The following is an 18,599-nucleotide window of genomic DNA, read 5'->3' as shown; positions in this document are numbered from 1 at the left end:
AAAAAATGGTGTAACTTTTTCCGCGTCTGGTCAATGCTTAACCAAATCTGATAAACACACATACTGTATGCACATCATAGCCAACATGTCAGTTTGAAAACTCCATAAACCAGAGGGGTAAACATCACTGTCATTTTATTTGGACAATAGGACAATAGACACTTTATAAAGTATGGGAAAATACAAATATCTCAAGTTTCACTGATGCCATGAGGCAGCTGGTAATGATACATGTCTCAGGTGTTTTTATTAAAAAAGGAAATAGAATAGTAAGCAGAGAGGACGCCAAGAGCTGAACAACACATTTGCAAGTTGGAAGTTAAAGACTCAAGAGGCCAAATATACAACAGGTTCACCACATAGGAGGCAAAGCTACTAGATCCACAGGACATAACCAGATACATGGCTCAAAACCAAAGGGAACTCTTAGTTATGTAGACCATATATTGGGGAGATTGATTTTGATCAATGGACAGTCTATTACAACCCATTTCCATGAAAAACAGCAGTAGCAGAGGGTTTCTTCAAAGAACGTATGAAATACTTCAGATAGAGTAAGAACACAGCTGAGACCAGATGTTTGAGATGCAAGTGTTGCCCCTTTTTAAAGAATTTGTGTGCAAATAACTAATTAAGTTAACTTAATAATTTTTAAATGCATGCAACAGAGCAGCACATTCTTGAATATGTCATTAGGACATTTCTGTCAGGCTTATGAAAAACGTTCAGTCATTAAAGCATGCACTTCTTTTACAGTAGCTCTCCACATTTCAGAGGTTTTAAAAATGTAGTTTTAAAAATCTAACAGCTGAATATGTTTTTATATTCACATCAATATCAGTATATGCATGTTTAAATATAAAGACAGACATCCTTGATTTCAGATTGACTGCATTTTTGGAAATTTACCACAAGTTTTGAAAGGGTTTTGCAGGTCGTAGGGTCATAAAACTTTCTTTACCCATAAAGGATATCGTACAACTTCAACTCAAGTAACAACAGAAACTATTACAAACATGAGCTTAGTTATGTTTTTCTGCTACAGCAGCATAATACTGACAAATATCAAGCTGATATTAGCTTTGATGGTAAATTAGTATACAGCAAAACAAGTCCTTACAGTTATATCCCATTGTTCCTGTTGCATTAAACCCTGCCCTGACATGTATATCAGTAATGATTAATAAACATCAATAGATGATTTATATGAAATGTTTGATTGTGCATACATATCTTTGAGTCAGATTACACTTAAATAGAAAAAAGATGATATCTTTTAGATTTTATAGATCAGAAAGTTGCTTTTCCAATCACCTATTTTTTTCCCCCCAAAACATATGTGTCATGTTTATATTTTGGCCTTGCAAATTTTTAAAAAAAAGAGACGTAAACATGACAAAATAAAAAATTAAGAAAAGGCATTGGTATGGTAGACTTAGCAGTATGACATCATACATTACTTGGGGCTTTAAATCAGCCCCAAGTAATGGGAAACCTTATCTGTTTCCAAAGTAGGAGTTTCTCAATAGGAAAAGACACTGGTGAGCGAACATATGGAATTAATTTGTGCCTATTATTCTTTATTAGGGTCAGACCAATATACAGAGCTGATATTAAGCTTTTATTAAGAATCAGAAACCTGTATAATGGAAGTTTCTCTCTTACCGCTCACATAAAACCAGCCCTTTAAGTACATTTTATGTAGCTTTAAGTATCTGGGGCTGGCCGCCCTGCTGCTAAGAGGCGCTAATCCTTAAAGTATTAGCAACTGGTTTGGAGTTTTAGTGTGTTGGATTGATTTAAATGCTGTTTAAGAGGATCGTCAGCATGAAATAAGGAAGAGCTGTCACTTTTGGGCATGAAAAATAGCCAAATAGTGTTTGGAAAAGTGACACATTTGATGTTGTTTTAACTCTGTACTCCAGCACACTACTCGAAATGTGCTGAAAACTAAAATTTGTCAGATGAATACAGATCAAACGCAACAAAAAAAAAAGTGCAACTGTATAAATACTTAGACTGCACTGTAGCTATTAGATATTGGCACAAAATATGAGCTGCTGACAGATTCAATTCACAAAGATCAATTAAAAAGCTATATTGGTCGAAACCCTGTTCTGTATGGAAAATGTAAATTGCCCCCATGCTGCCCGTTACCTACCAAGTATATATATTAAGCACAACTGGCATTGGAGAAGTCACAGCCATCACTGTCGAGGCTGAGACCACCACTTAGCAATCAAAGTGGCTTTACATCAGAATGAAGCACAACATTCATAAACACTAATAACGGCAATAGCTCTAATGCACATATATTAGCTAACAATCTCCCTAAAGACACAGTGACCCAGTTATAGAGTAGTAGCCCAGTAGGTTAAAAAGAGGGCAGGTAGCGCCCCCCTGTGTGTGTGCAGTGTTTTCAAGACTGTCATGGTCGCCAGAGACTGAGGTTTGTTGTGAGTTATAAACTGTTCAGTTTGGAATGTTTCAGTGGAAATATTGTTTTCAGGAGTGTGATATCATCGTAACAAATATGCAGGTCAAAGGCAGAATACAGCTTTACCCATGAGTCACGCTGTTTGCTCTCTAAACAGATGAAAAGATGATGATCTGAGGATGGACTAACGGGCAAATCCACCACCACTCGAGGAGGGCCTCTGCCAGCTTGTTCATGTGCACAGGAGAAGGTACAACACATCACATATAAGTCGTAGGAATGGTCTTTGTAGACTGCAGTTTGTTACCTAAATTATAATTTAAATGCCCTTAAATGAATACTGAAAGAAAGACTAAAGCTGAACTCTACAGTATGTTGTTTTCTGAATAGCTATGATTGTTCAGCTGTTCTGGCAGGAAGTGTATTTTCCACAACAAAAGGAAATTACTGCTATAAAGTATATGCTTACATCACTCTACATACACCAGAAAAATAATCTAAAAGTAAGACTCAAATTATGAAAAATGATCAAACATAAAAAGGTGAGTGTAAACTACTGAAGGAAACAGAAACCGTTGTTAAAATGCCTTTGAATTCTCCTGGATGAACACGCTTAGGAAGGGCGGATGACAACTATCAATTTCTGTCCACTTGAAGAGCTATGGGAGTGTTAATTCAATACAGACACGTAACTGGCACATGGAGAGATCGTGTGGGAGACAAAAGCAGACCTGCGTCAAATAGTGTGTTCGGTTTTAGGCTGCCAGACGAGGTGAGGTTTAGTTAGTGTCACGCTGAATTGTAATATGCCGTAAACTCTACCACCAAAGAGGCCTAAAACTGAGTAACAGAAGGTACTTAAATCAGGTCTGGTACAGAGAGGAGGGAAACGTTAACTGTGGTGTGTTCTCCCCCAAGAGATTGTGCAATCTGGATCCTCCTCACATCCCAGACCACCGGATGAGACGACTTTAGCCGAAGAACCCAAGTTTCTCTCTGAGCCATTCCTCCGTCAGGTCCTCTGTGTTTCTGATCTCAAACACCTGGAAAAACATAACAAGGAGCAAGAATTAGAATTGTCTTTTTATCAGGGCTGTCAAAGTTAACGCGATAATAACGCAAATTCGTTTTAATGCCACTAAGTTCTTTAACGCATTAACCCAATTTGGGATTTTTAAGTTGTAGTGGGCTCAGTTTTAAAGCTAGATTGAAGATATCAAACTAGACAACCTAATACCCAGCTAATGTACTAATGTTACACGCTCTGTGAGGCAGAGGTGCTTTGAGCTTAATGCTATGAGCTACAATGACGATGCTGATGTTTAGCAGGTACAATATTTAGCATGTTCACCATATTAGTTTAGCGTTTTAGCATGCTAATATTTGCTAATTAGCACTAAACAAAAAGTACAGCTGAGGCTGATGGGAATGTCATCAGATTTTGACCACTTATCTGGTAGATTTTACAAGATTCAATTACAGTGTTGCACTAATTACACCCCACTACTACTTCATTATGACTCAGCATCAATGTTAGAGTTCAGCTCACTAACCTTGGACAGTTCAACAGTTTGCACCAGCTTGTTTTTGCTTCCTGCGTACATCATCTGCTGATCTGGTCTGCAACCTGTCCAACAGAAATATGCAAATATGTCAACAGAAATATGCAAATATGTCAACATTAACAACAAATGTCATTGATGACAGAACAGTGCAGTGAACAATATGAACCATTCATTCATTCAAAGGTCAGTCCGGATGAGTTCTTACCCACTGGACTGGAGAAGATGAAGCAGAGAGGGTAGGAGACACGTCCATCGTCATGATGGTAGTTATAACTGTAGACAATAAATGTTCCCGGTGCTAAGGACGGTTCACATATTTCACATCACGACTCAATACAGTGTAGACAAGACAGAAAAAATACAAAACTAAAACAGGACTTGCAGGAAGAATATATTATAACACTACAGTAGCTGATGGAGTGCATTAATATCATCACAGACTCATGATATGCAACAGAGTACGGGCAAGACGAGGGAGAATATAATTTAAATACTATTAACATAAGACGGGTCACTTATTCAAAGGATATCTCGGCTGTCTCTCAGGCAGTTCATCCTTTAGATCATCAGGAGAAATATCCTAAAAACAGACACAGTTCAGTGTTGTTGTGTTATGTCTTCAGTTACACTTTATCTAAAAAAGCAGTTATCCATTAATATTAAACAGGCCGAAACAAGTTTAACTTCACAAATTATTAATCAAGTTGAACGTGAACTTGTACTGTATTATGTGCAGACACAAGAATAAAGTACATCATATTATTATGGCAAGTTTAATAGCTAATTCACCTCATGTTCCTCTTCAAGAATAACCAGCTGCCTGTCTTTATCAATCTTCACTGAGGGGTAAAAGAAAGAAAACATTAAACCATCACATGCGTCTTGTAGTAATGGTGTATGTTCAAAAGTAACATACAAAAAGCAACAAGATTTTTGTATGGAAAAATAATTAAATACTAAGAGGTAGAATAAAAAAAAAACATTAGTAGTATGATCTTTTTGCTCATATTTCCTATTATAAATGTACTTTAAAAGTATGTATGCCTTTGAGTCAGAGTCCGTGCCATGCAAACACACTCTTAATCCAATTTAGCGGAGATGACATTTTGATCCAGAGATAGTGGAGGATAAAGCTTAAGCTGAGTTTGATACTGATGCGACACTACGCTGTCCCACCACCTGCTGTGTCTGGAGGCAACTCTTCCCTCCGTCCTCCTCATATATACTGTAGCTGGCTTACATTTCACAATCTAATATCATCCTCTGCATACTGCCAGGGCTTTGATACAGCAAAAACAAATAGTCATGTTGTAACACAAAAACAATAACTTATAACAATGGCATTTTATATTAATGATGACTCCTCACATCATCTTCCCTATAACTGTCTGACCTTAACACATTATTAAAAAACATGTAAGAGAATAAATTAAAAATACTCACTAACGATGGCGGCATTGTTGGTCTCCTTCCGGAAACGAAACTGCTTCAGCTTCTTCACCAGATCTTCGTCCACATCGCACACCACCAGTGATTCACTCTGATTAAAACAGGAGAAACATGCAAATACATCGATGTGGTCACTTAAATTTCTAATTCATAAAGAAAAAAGCAACAACACTGTACACAGATTAAAACCTTCTGAAGGTCTTTTTCATGCTCTCTCTTTGTGTTTTTGTACACAGTCAACAACCCAAAGATTTGAAACTAAAAAGGACACCACACAAAGATCATAGCAAATCACACTGGAAGACAAATCTCCCTTTAAGGTACATTTTGAACAGATACATTTTTTTTAATTTGCGATTAATTGCAATTAACTAGGGACAATCGTGCAATTAATTGTGATTGAATATTTTAATCGATTGACAGCCCTAGATAAAACACAAATGTATTGAGGAATATGCACCATGTGGGCATAATGTCAACTGACGTGATAAAGGTCTTAAAATCTGATTTGACACTTGGCATCTCTACAATACATTGAGGGAAAATAACTATTTTGTGCTCTCAAATTGCTGGTTCATGTGTAAAAATTACTATTGAGTGCTCTTAATTATTTGTTCATATGAATTAACAGGACATAACATTAAACAATATTGTTAACATTTTAACACGTATAAAGGATGCTTTTGGGGCCTCTGGTGGTCTGAGGCCGGAGGACAGTTGTCCACCTTGCCCTGTTGGTCATTCAGCCTTGATTCTACAAAGGGGAGATGGAAATTAAAGGTCCCATATTGTAAAAAGTGAGATTTTCATGTCTTTTATATTATAAAGCAGGTTTAAGTGCTTTATAAATACTGTTAAACTATCAAAACGCTCAATATACAGAGAAATACACACAGCCCGTATTCAGAAATTGTGCGTTTGAAACAAGCCGTTAGGATTTCTGTCCATTTGTGATGTCACAAATATACGATATTTAGACCATTACACGGTTTTAAATGTAAATATTCTAAATGTATCCACCAGTTTATTTCCTGTTGCAGTGTATGTAAATAACATCAGCTGGTAAACAGGAAGTAAACATGGACCCAAACTGTTGCATAGCAACGCAATTCCATTGAAATGCACTTAAAACGGAGCGTTTCAGACAGAGGGTAAATACAAATATATTCAGGCAGACAGTATGAGGAAAATAACGTGTTTTTTTTTTAACTTTACAGCATGTAAACATGTTCTAGTAGAAACCCAAAATACAAGTATGAACCTGAAAATGAGCATGATATGGGAACTTTAAGGATGTTTTTGTTCAATATTTGGTACTGCTGCTAAGATTACAAGAAAATATGGACAGCTGCTTAGCCAAATTTTACCCTAATTTGCAGTTAACTATAGACAATCATGTGATTAATCATGATTAAATATTTTAATCGACTGACAGCCTTAGTTAAAACTTTCTTTAACGTATCTTTATGCAGGAGTCCAGTCTGACCCACAGGCTTTATTCAGGAAGACACCAGTCTCAGCAGGATTGTGTTGGTCACGTCCACACACAGAGACATCATTACATAACTCCAGCACAAAGACATAAAACTCTTTAAGGGTCTGAATCTGAATTCTATAATTACACCTTGTGGTGGTGAACAGATGGCTGGTGGGAGTCAGGATTTCACTGAGCTCAGAGACACATCTTTACAGATTAAGAAGAAACTGGAGTGTTTGAGTCTGTTGGGACTGAGAGAGAGTTGGATAAACAGGATGCAGAGGCAGATGATGGAGGAAGAGAAGCAGGATAATAAAAGCAGGATGTGGCCACATGTTCTGGTTTTATTCCCTCAGCCACACTCTGACCGTTAGCTGGCTGGGAATCAGAGTCTGCTAGCTTCAACTCTCCAGTTAATTTAACATCTTAATGTGTATTAAATGAGACAGATATTGTTCCACAGTGAAGACAGACGATCTGTCATAACACGCAGTGAATAAAACCCTGGAGGGAAACATTGATCATCATGATAAACTAACATGAATCTGCTCCTCAAAACCCAGACATGTAGAAACACATCACTGCTGCAACAAGATAACCACACAGACACACTGGTACAGGAAGTTAGCTTCAAAATAAAACCATGACATGTCTGGACCATAGAAATAAAATAGATGAATAAATAATCATAAATACTACTACTACCAGTAATAATAATAATAATAATAATAATAATAAAACTAATAGTTGTTGTTGTTGTTATTATTATCATATAAATTAATAAAATATATTATATTTATGGTCTGAACATCTGGAATTTTCAAGAAATGGAGCAAGAATCATATTAGAGCTGAAATGATTAGTCCATTTATACATCAAAAGAAAGATTAATCAGCAACACATTTTCATAATCGGTTTATCGTTTCCGTCATTTCTCAAGCAAAAAACATTCTGTCTCCAGTGTGAGGATGTGGGTTTTAGACTGTTGTTTGAACAATGTCACCTTCAGCTCTGACAAATTATAATGGACTGTTATCAGTCCATTAAACAGCCGTTATCAGTCACTATAAGCACCATAGATGTGGGTCATTAGGGGCCTACTATGCCTCCTACTTTGTGAAACTTAAAAGCAACACGTTATAACATGTAAAACTGCATGAAACGTCACTTTTTGAACACAAACAAAAAGGCTTCTTTAGGTTTAGGCAACAAAATTACAATTTCTTTATAATAATCTGCAGATTAATCAGTAAAAATCAGTGTTAGTTGCAGTCCTACGAGCTGATACCTTTATCCTGTGATCTGTCTTGAATTAGAGTGTTTTATTATTGCTTAACTTTTTTTTAATCTGTTAGTAAAAATAGTTAAGATGCAATGATGAACATATATAATGCTGCAATACTCTGATAGACTTGTAAAAGATATTATAGATGTTTTCATTTTCTGAGATTTTATGGCCAACATTAGGAGTAAAACGTTTTAAGAGTTATGTAATTATGCAATAATAAAATACTAACAGCATGTCTTTTTCACCTAATCAATATGTTTCTTCGCCCACTGTACTTTTATTCTGAAATCCATAACCGGAAATCCGTCATTCTAACTGTCTAGCTTCACATTTGATATAACGGACTCTCAATGTGGACAGAGAGGGTGGAAATGATGCTAAGCTAACAGGCTAACAGGCCTACAGTAGACCATCTGCGACCACACTTTATTCCTCAATAGTCACCGGAAGTTCACATTTGTTATTAAGAGCAAACGATTAAACAGCAGAAAGGAGAATAACAGCAGCTGTCCTGCAGCAATAACCAACAACTCACCATCTTTGCAGAGTTAAAATCTCCTGAAGCTGCAGCTGCTGCTCTGAATGAGAGAGACGCTTTCAATGTTTTTCTTTTTTTTTTATACTTCATCATCTTGTGACCTGGTTGGCCAATCCCAAACCAGCACCCCTCCTCCTGCAAAAAACAATCATAAATCTCTCCTCACTATTGTCCTACAGCCTCCGGACTTTATTAAAACACACTAAGCCTTATTAAACAGAGAAAATAGCTTTATAAATGAGTTATTACTGGTGAGTTACTAGATACTTTGCACAGTGTGTTTTTATATAGAAAATATATGATGATTTTATAACACAATGCATTGATATAGAAACAAAATTGGGTCTGAAATGAGCTACTTGGGCTACATATTAATGCTTCAGTATTATTAATCTAGTAATGTATTTAAGGGATAATGCACAGCCAGCCGGTCATTATTGTGAAATAAACCCCTTCAGACAAAAAATATTTTGTCTCTCTCCGTTGACTACCGTTCATATTTTTTCTCCCTGTGGGCCATGTTAAAATGTTAACAATATTGTTATGTCCTGTTAATTTATATATATATAAATATCATTAGCATTATTACTACTCAGGTGTAATTCATTCATACTGTGCAATATTTTCAGGTGGAATTTAATTTCATCTCACTGTGCAATATCTTTTTCCACTTGTGCAATTTTGTTAATAGTATGTTTATTGTCAATACTGTATATACTGCTCCTTTTTTATACTACATTTAAATGGTTCATATTTTGTTTCACTTTGTTAAGCTCTTTTTTTACTGTGTTAGCTGATGCATCTTGTTTTTTGCACTATCCCCTTTGCTGCTGTACACTGCAAATTTCCCCACTGTGGGACTAATAAAGGAACATCTTATCTTATCTTATCTTATTTATATGAACAATTAGTAATTTGTACACAGAAATTTAAGAGCACAACATATTTATTTTCCACCATTTATTGTAGAGAGCCCAAGTGTAAAATCAGATTTTAAGACCTTTATGTTATGGTGCATATTCCTCAATAAATTTGTGTTTTTATCACATTACTATAAACAAAAGATGTTGCTCATAGAGTGGAGGGTTGATGGGGGCCCAAAGCAAATCCTCATTCAAATACCATCTAAGAATACATTACTTAAGCAGCTGATCGATAGTCCAGTGTTGGTCATGTATGGTTTTTCTTTTGTTCCTTTTCCCTGATGATGGGCCTTGAGGCTAAATGGTTGTGGAAGATGTGTATGAAGGTGAAATTTATATATGTTTGGAAAATTTGAATGTTATAAGTGTAACACAAATATGATGTTGTATATAGTATGTATGTGATAAATGTTATGTACTTGATTTAGGACCTCAGGAAGACTAACTAGTGCCATTGGTATCAGCTAATGGGGATCTTTCCTTCTTTGCCCCGCGGCCACATAGGAAGTTAGTCCAGCCCTGAGTGGAATAGACAGATGTCACCTTGCAGAATAAAAAGGTCGAATCCATAAAAATCCCATTAATTGTTAATTTCTAAGTGTTTAGTTAACTTGGTATAAAGGGCATTTTACTTGTATTAATCTTTTAATTTAAGACGTTTAAAATATTTTTTGTCACAGGTTCTTAAGGCTCTAATTTTCTTTATAATTTTATATAACTTAGTTTTATTTTTTTAGCATGGGTGTGTTTTGTACGTGCGCGTTAACGCGTCCTCCGGAATGCGCCCACCCCTTCACGTGACGTCATCACGCCAGCGCGTTCACGCCCTTCCTTGTGTAGAGTTGTAGTTGTTGTAGCAGCAGCTTCAACGTTAGCTTGTAGTTTTATCCCTCAGCAGGCTAAACCAGCTGGAGAAATCACCACTGCTACTCACATATCATCCGAGAGGAGTTCATCTTCAGGCGAGGTAGCAGGAAACATCAGTTTTATTCTCTTTTAATCACCGAGTTGCTGAAATAAACAAACGAGCTAACAGTTAGCTGCTGCTAGCTAGCTACTATTAGCTACAACTATGTGATCAGTTAGCTAACTAGATGTTTTAGCAACTATATCTCCATTAATGTGCAGCTAAAGTCAGCTTAGCATCTGTTTAGCTTGTCCTAATGATCTTTAAGTTTGGTGAAGATGTTTCAGCTCTACCTAAATGTCTTTAGTTGATCATTATCCGGAGATGGAAACATTTAGTGTGCTATTACTCAGAGTCTCTGTGTGTGTCACAGAGCTCTCCACTGTCTGACAGCTTGTTATAGGCTTCTGGATCTACTTCAATTGTGAACTTATACAATCATCATCACATTCTTTACCACTGTATTTTCATTTTACAGCTGTCTCTTTGTTTTTACACAACATTTTACAACTTAAAACAAGGGGGGAGACAGAGACTTCATCTTAAAATGTAATTTCAATTGAATTCAGAGAGAAAGGGAGGACACAGACTTAAACAATCCAAATCATTAAAATAAAATAAAGTAAAATAAATACATTTAAATAAAAATAAATGTGGTGAAGGGTGGGAGTGTGTGGAAGGGTATATGTGTTGTATGGATGTGTGTATGTGCTTAGAGAGATGACCTCAAGATACAAGTATGATCCAGGATATATACAGATATTCAGATCACCAATCACTGTATTCTAATTGGCCTTTTATAATGCTCATTATAACAGTCTTTTACTCATGGATTTGATCTTGGTCTCTGTCTGTGGATGTGTGAGTTTTTGTTGTCTGATCTGTTGACCTGGTTTTATTCTGCTTATGTCTGTAAAGCACTTTGGTCAGCTCATGTTGTTTTAAATGTGCTATAGAAATAAATTTGACTTGACTTATACTCGGTTGTTCTTATAAAACTAATGAAACTTCTGTTGTTTTTCAGATCATGTCAGATTTCTCAGTGAGTTCACTAAGGATTGCACATTTTTATTGTTTGAACAGTTCTTTTATTGTGTACACTACAGAGAGTCACTTTTCCTTTCTCTTCTGTTTATAGCTGTTAGATGCTTTAGGAGACGACTCCCAAGGCAAGGCAAAGAACATAGGGAACACTAACCCGACGGCCCCTGCTGGTAACCCTCCACCTCCTGCTAACCCGGGATGGCCCGGTTCAGCCCCAGGAGCTCCCACCCAGCCCTCCGCTCCGGGTGACTATGCTGGTGGATCTGGCCCAGGAGCGCCAGGGCAGTTCCCGTATTCCTCTGGTCCTGGAGCACCAGGGCAATACCCAGGACCCCCTTCAGCACAATACCCAGGACCTCCTTCAGCACCTGGTGGGTTCCCCCCTGGTCCTGGGATACCTGGACAATACCCACCTGCACCAGGAGCCCCAGGGCAGTTCCCCTCCAGCCCCGGAGCCCCTGGGCAGTTCCCAGGGCAACAGTACCCTGGGCAGTTCCCCGGGCAGTACCCACCTGAAGGAGCTCCAGGACAGCTCCCCGGAGGCCCTGTTTCTTACCCAACTGGACCATTTCCTTCTGGCCCAGGAGCTCCACCTGGGCCTTATCCAAATGTGCCTTACCCAGGAAGTCAGCCAGGAGGAGGCAACGGGATGTACGGACCAGGTGGTCCAGGTGCATTCCCCCCTCCAGCTGGCCCTGGTTCTTTCCCTGCCTACCCTTCTGGAGGCTTTCCCCCAATGCCCACTGGGTCATGGGGACCACCTGGAGGTGGAGGCTTCCCTCCTGCCCCTGGCCCCTTTGGTCCTGGCCCTGGGCCTATGGGTCCGTACGGTGGGCCTGCCGCTCCAGGAGGCATGATGGTGAGTACTACACTTTGTAAATAACTTTATGTTGCTTGCTTGCTGCATTTCTTTGCTGTGTTTTTGCTCCGGTGTGCAGTGGAGCATCTCTCTTGGGGTGACGGTCTTTGGGGATTTAAGTTGGGAAATTACTACCAGCAACACTGCCAGCCACTTTAGCAGGTCACCTGCTATCTAGAGATATTCAATTCTACTCTAACACAGGGTTTCTTCTAGAATATTCAGTGTGACTGGTGTGGTGTTAATGCTGCTGCTGCTGGTGGAAAAACAAAGTTAGCTGTTGGGATTTACTGCTCATTTTCAGTGAAGGCTGCATTTGGTTAATCTTTTCTGTATCTTGGGCTCTGCTGGGGTGCAAAGCAAAACATAAAACACAATCAACAAATATTCAAAAGTAGTTATCAAAAATGTATTCTTGTCTTTCAGCCGAGATATAATCCACCATATAATTGAAAGCAATGAACTCAACTTTTCAGTCGGACAAGGACATCACTTCCAGAATCAACATATGGTTTGATTAGTCCACATGGAAATGTAGCTAAAAGAGTGTATTCACAGTACACAGTTAGGGTTTATGTTTGATCTGCCTGGGGGAATGTATTGTTTGAATGAAGTGCAATATGATTTAAAATTACACATTTACACAGAACTCATGTTTAATGTATTAAGACACTTTTATATTCTCTGATAAAATCACAGTTTGATTACAATTTGTATCACTATATCCACACCACCTTGTCACTTTCGTACATGGTTATAATTCAAAAGTATTTTTTGTTTTCTGTCATTTTGCTCAGAAGTCAGTTTGTACAGTCGATGCCTTGTTGTAGTAAAAATGTTGAAAACTGATTTGACTTTCTTTTAGTTTACTTTTCTGTCGCTGTTTTGACGAGTCATTGTGAATGTCGTAAGAGTGTTGAACTAAAAGGAGGAGATGACTCATTGGGGTGTTGCATTGGGAATGTGGGCTGGGTCACAGTTTTGAATAATGTTTAACTAAAACTCCCCTTGCTATTTTGTGATACTAAGCACTCCGCTGTAAGTCACCAAATTCAGAGTATTTGTGATAAAATGCAAACAATTGTACCTCTGCTCCTCGGGGGAAAGAGGGTGAACACTGTTTCTATTTGTGTATCTTTCCTTAATAAACACTCACAATTTCTCATTATGCATTTTTTTAACTTCATTTCTAAACAGAGCGTGGTAAATGTATTGTTGTGATTTTAAAATCAGAATATTTCTTACAGATGGTGCCGTATGATCTCCCACTTCATGCTGGACTTATGCCACGACTTGTAATCACAATAGATGGGGAGCCTGTTCCTGGTGCAGACAGGTATACTATGAACAGTAATCATCCTCTAACTCTACTGTCAGGGATGCTTTCTGGTTGAGGAGATCATGGCAGTGTTATCGTCTTCAACATGTGGTCCACACTGGTGGTGAAACATCATCTCATTAACGATGACTCACTACACTCTGCACCATTTACTTTCTCTTTACAACTGTCGATAAAAGGCTGTTGCTGACAGTGAAATTAGGCTGTTTGTTTGCAAAATACTTGAAAATACTCTTCCAAAATGAATTAATCAATACTGTTATTCTTTTGTTCAAGCCACATTTATCTTTTATTAATTTGGCAGTGGAAACACCTTAAGTTTTCTCCTTAAGTATGACACTTGAAGCTTAATTTCTCCTCATCTGAGGGACTTACTTAAGGGTGTTTACTGCTTGAAAGAGATTTTACATCAATAACATTCTACAGTTTCCATGGAGACCGTTTGTTTGCTTGCACTGGGATGCCTGTTATCACCTCACAGAGTTGACCTATAGATAGTAAAACAAAATGGCAGAAGAAAAGAAGACAAGAAAACCAAATTGGTCAGAGGAGGTAAAGATTCTACTTCTGGAGGAATACAGTATAAGAAAGAACATACTAAAAAGTAAATTTGAACAACGGAGTAACTAACTTTCAGGGATTCCTTAACTACAAGACGAAGATTAACCTTAAATACTTAAGTGAACGTTATAAGGAAACCTTAAGGAGGAGACTTATAAGGGTGTTTTGTGCAACCTATTTTATTTTAAAAAAACCTCAACTTTGACTTTTAAAATCTTAACTTCAGGTATTTTGTTCAACCGGCCCCTGATCTTTTTTCTTGCAGGTTCCAAATTGACTTCATCAAAGGTCCAGACGTCGTCTTTCACTTAAATCCTCGATTTCGTGACCAAACAATTGTCAGAAACTCCAACCTAGGTGGATGCTGGGGGCCAGAGGAGCGGGAAGGAGGCTTCCCATTTGTTCCTGGACAGCGTTTTGAGGTAAAGTGTTATTATAATGGAACGGTAGCAAAGATAAAAATTGTTGCCTGATACCCATTTTCATTTAGTTTTTGTCGATCTACTATCTGGCTGATATTGTGTAGTCTGAACTCGTCATCAGGGTTAATACCATAGACAGTATATAGATGGATGACGCATTTCCACTTCCTCCCACTGTACAAAAGTGTAGCCAAAATATCCCAGTTATGGGAGCTTCCATCTTGACATCATTTGGGGCCGGTGTGGCAGGCACTTGAACATACATCAGCGTGATAAGAACTACCTAAAATGACAGAAACCATCATCGGGATGAATTTATTTGATGTGTACTTTGACTTTTTAGTTTAGCCCATGTCCCATCTGCTAACATGGAGGGGGTGGGATTTATGACCTATACTGCAGCCAGCCACCAGGGGGCGATCCAGATGTTTTGGCTTCACTTTTGGGGAGCTGTCATGTCATCCATCTTTATATACAGTCTATGGTTAATACTTGGCTTGTTGTGCATAACGTTTGTATTTCTCTACCTGCAGCTGAAGATCCTCGTGGAGGAGGACTCGTTTAGAGTGGCGGTGGACGGCTCCCATCTGCTGGAGTACGAGCACAGAGTCGGCGGGCTGGAGGAAGTGACCCTGCTGCGAGTGACCGGAGACGTCATCCTCCACAACGTAGCGCCCAACATGATCTGAGTCTCAGAGCTACTAAACCACACGCTGTACAGGAGACCTGGGTCACACTATTTGAAATCTTTTCAAATACCTTGATGGGAGTTTTTGAGGCACAAAAAGTCAGCGAAGTGCAATCTTTGCCCATCCGGCACTTCGTCATATATTACAGAACAGATTGAAGATTAACACAAGTCTGCACACTATAATCCTTTTTCTTTATTTTGCTGGATGATATCTCTCTTTTTTTTGCCACTCACAATCCAATATATTTTATGACATAACAAGTAGTGAATGAGCTAAAGTGCATCTAAAACAGGCGTTTTAAGGAAATACTAATTTATACCTAATGAAGATTGTAGGCCAAGTGGAACATATTTTCCTCTAGTATGCTGTATTTTGTTTACAGTACGTGTATGTTTATTATCCTGTTCTTTCTATCAAGATCTTGATAAGCCTTTGTAACGCATGAGAGTGTGATGCTGAAAATCAACCCGTTAAAACCCCCACAATACTCGCTGGCCGTTTAACACTCAGAAGGCTAATGATGAAGTTTCTTCAAATGTATTTATATACCGACTTTGAGCTTCAGTATTAATCCTCCTGAGCTCTCAGACTGGAGGGCTAAGTAATGTTTTACGACTTATGATTTCATGTTGAAGTCAAATGGCAAAAAAAAAAAGTGAGGCTCAAATTAAAGTAAACGTCAGAAAGTGGAGGGATGGGGTCTCTGATTTGTTGCCAAAGATAACAGTAGTACAATATTTTGAGATGAAATGCTTAGAAAATAAAGGGCAACAAACTGATAATGCTGTTTGATTCATAATATTGTACACGTTTCATGAGCTGCCTGCCTGTGCACATAATAAATACTAGTTTCCCTGTTCACATTCTTTATTTTACAGCAAAGAGGAGGAAGCTAATCTTCTGTTGGCAGTCATGTTCGTCTGTGCATTTGATGTATATACAGTGGTATAATATATATTATCATCTTTTTTATATTTATATAACAATTAATTCATTGACTGTAGCTCAAAGTGCTATACTAAAAAAGAAGACAGAAAAATAAAGTAGACAGTTAATAAAAATAAAGTCAACAGTAATGAATTTGAAATAAATTAAAAAACAGGATAAAAAACTATATTTTGAAGTAACACTTACATATACAAGAACAATACAATCGAATTAGAATTAAAAATGTGACTGCAGGGTCAATACAAAAAGAGATATAATAGGATGAGTACTGAAAGAACATTAATACCTCTGCATAAGTAACATTGTAAATGCAGGACCTTCACTTTTAGTAGATACTGTATTTTAGTGTGGTATTACTTTTGCTATCTAAATACTCCTTCCACCACCGGTAATGAATTAATACTAGTACTTGTATTAAATTAGAGTATATTTTTGTGTTAGCAAATTCACTATAATATTCATTACAAAATCTTAAGAAAACAGTCATGCAGCAATGCACTCAAGTAATATTTTAAATATAAAGACGGCCAATAAAAGTAGTGATATAATGTACTGAAAGTTAAAAAAAAGAAAAGCACTTTACAAAACGGAGTTACAAAGTGCTTTAAATGGTGCAAATAAAATAAGACAGTTAAACTAATACTAAAATAAAATACCCAACAATAATAATAAAAAACAAATAAGTCAAATGTATTTATAATTTATAGCACATTTCATACGACAGGCGTAGAATCAATGTGCTTCAAAGTAAAACAAAAATAGGCAAAGATCATACATGACGAAAACACAAGATAAGAAGATATACAAAAACATAAGATAAAAACATACGTTTAAGTAAGGTATTACAATAAAAAGAAGAAGGTAAGTAAATAAGAAAGTATTATTTGTATTACTATTAAACTACTGATATTAGAAACGGAATAATAATAATACTGATTGTAAAATGAAAGTTTTATTGGTTAACCACACTTTTGACATACTATACTATGACTTTTTTCGACATTTTATTATTAATAATAATAATAATAATAATAATAAATTGGACTTTCAAGAAACCCAAGGATGCTTTACAAAGATGGCACTCAAAATCATACTAATAAATAAAACAGGAAAAACTATTACTTTTTTCGAAATACTATACTATAATTTTTTTTTTTTACTTTTTTCGACATTCTATATTATGATTTTTTTTTTTACTTTTTTCATGGTAGAATACTTTGACTTTTTTTTTTTTAAACAACTTTTTCTTACATTCTTTACTATGACATTTAAAAAAAAAAAAAAACTTTTTTTCAATATAATATAATATATGACTTCTTCAACATACTATACAATTTTTTTTTTAACCTTTTTCCATATAAAATACTATGAAAAAGTGTGTTTAGTCTGCTTTTAAAAGAATACACTCTTATAGCAGACAAAGTTCCAGAGAGTAGGACCGTAATGACATGTTGGAAATAAAACAGTGAGCATTAATTATAAGCTGTTCCATGTAAACAAAACAAATCACAGATACAGTGCAATATTTAGTCCAGTGTGCAATCTAGAAACATGTATAACATGGAGAGCTGAGGTAGTAAAACTACATGACATCACAACTTAATCTGTATTTTGCGTTTTATGATTTGCCTCCCTGATTTGTAATTCAAAGGTCGAACCTGCAGTTCCTCCTTCAGCCCATCAGGAGGCAGCAACAACCACAGAGCTCCACAGACTGTAACCGAGGGAAGCAAAGCGAATCTCCTCAATGAGTTAGTTCACCTTCACTGAAATAGTTGGTCCCTTCTTCTCCCAAGACTTAACCGGTTTACTGTCTATGCTGATATACAAAAACACAAGATTAAAAATAAAAAGACAGGAAGTAAGTAAGAAGGTATTATTATTACTATTAAACTACCAGTATTAAAAATGGAATAATAATAATACTGATTGTAAAATAAAAGTTTTACTCAACCAGACTTTCGACATACTATGCTATGACTTTTCTATTTTATATATGACATTTTTTTTTTACTTTTTTTCAATATACTATACTATGACTTTTTTTTTTTTTTACTTTTTTTGACATACAATACCAGAATTTTTTTATAATTTTTTTTTATATATGACATTTAAAAAAAAAAAATCAATATACTATACTATGATTTTTT

At 36.7% G+C, this 18,599-nt stretch overlaps 2 protein-coding genes across 2 annotated transcripts; one reads left to right on the top strand and one right to left on the bottom strand.

Annotated features, from left to right (window-relative positions):
• Positions 1–1,327: 1,327 nt before the first annotated feature.
• On the bottom strand, positions 1,328–8,905 carry gmfb (glia maturation factor, beta). The gene is made up of 8 exons (XM_074609755.1): positions 8,752–8,905; positions 5,446–5,542; positions 4,792–4,841; positions 4,533–4,582; positions 4,208–4,290; positions 3,991–4,064; positions 1,828–3,480; positions 1,328–1,730 (listed from the first exon to the last, which is right to left on the bottom strand). The coding sequence occupies exons 1-7, from the start codon at positions 8,845–8,847 to the stop codon at positions 3,409–3,411; spliced, it is 522 nt and encodes a 173-aa protein (XP_074465856.1). The 5' UTR covers positions 8,848–8,905; the 3' UTR covers positions 1,328–1,730; positions 1,828–3,408.
• A 1,604-nt stretch (positions 8,906–10,509) lies between these two features.
• On the top strand, positions 10,510–16,360 carry lgals3a (lectin, galactoside binding soluble 3a). The gene is made up of 6 exons (XM_074660082.1): positions 10,510–10,644; positions 11,609–11,626; positions 11,723–12,487; positions 13,735–13,823; positions 14,653–14,809; positions 15,343–16,360. The coding sequence occupies exons 2-6, from the start codon at positions 11,612–11,614 to the stop codon at positions 15,496–15,498; spliced, it is 1,182 nt and encodes a 393-aa protein (XP_074516183.1). The 5' UTR covers positions 10,510–10,644; positions 11,609–11,611; the 3' UTR covers positions 15,499–16,360.
• The last annotated feature ends 2,239 nt before the right edge of the window (positions 16,361–18,599 follow it).

This window comes from Sebastes fasciatus, chromosome 15 (genome assembly GCF_043250625.1).
Source record: "Sebastes fasciatus isolate fSebFas1 chromosome 15, fSebFas1.pri, whole genome shotgun sequence".
NCBI lineage: Eukaryota > Metazoa > Chordata > Actinopteri > Perciformes > Sebastidae > Sebastes > Sebastes fasciatus.
The sequence above is the reverse complement of the archived record's forward strand: the minus strand, read 5'-3'. Positions and strand labels throughout refer to the sequence as shown.

Coding starts and splice junctions, on each gene's coding strand:
- gmfb (XM_074609755.1), bottom strand. CDS start 8,847: ATGATGAAGTATAAAAAAAAAAGAAAAACATTGAAAGCGTCTCTCTCA. Junction 5,543..8,751: donor ATTTTAACTCTGCAAAGATG/GTGAGTTGTTGG, acceptor TGTTTTAATCAG/AGTGAATCACTGGTGGTGTG. Junction 4,291..4,532: donor CTGCCTGAGAGACAGCCGAG/ATATCCTTTGAA, acceptor AGCACCGGGAAC/ATTTATTGTCTACAGTTATA.
- lgals3a (XM_074660082.1), top strand. Junction 12,488..13,734: donor CCGCTCCAGGAGGCATGATG/GTGAGTACTACA, acceptor TATTTCTTACAG/ATGGTGCCGTATGATCTCCC. Junction 14,810..15,342: donor TTCCTGGACAGCGTTTTGAG/GTAAAGTGTTAT, acceptor CTCTACCTGCAG/CTGAAGATCCTCGTGGAGGA.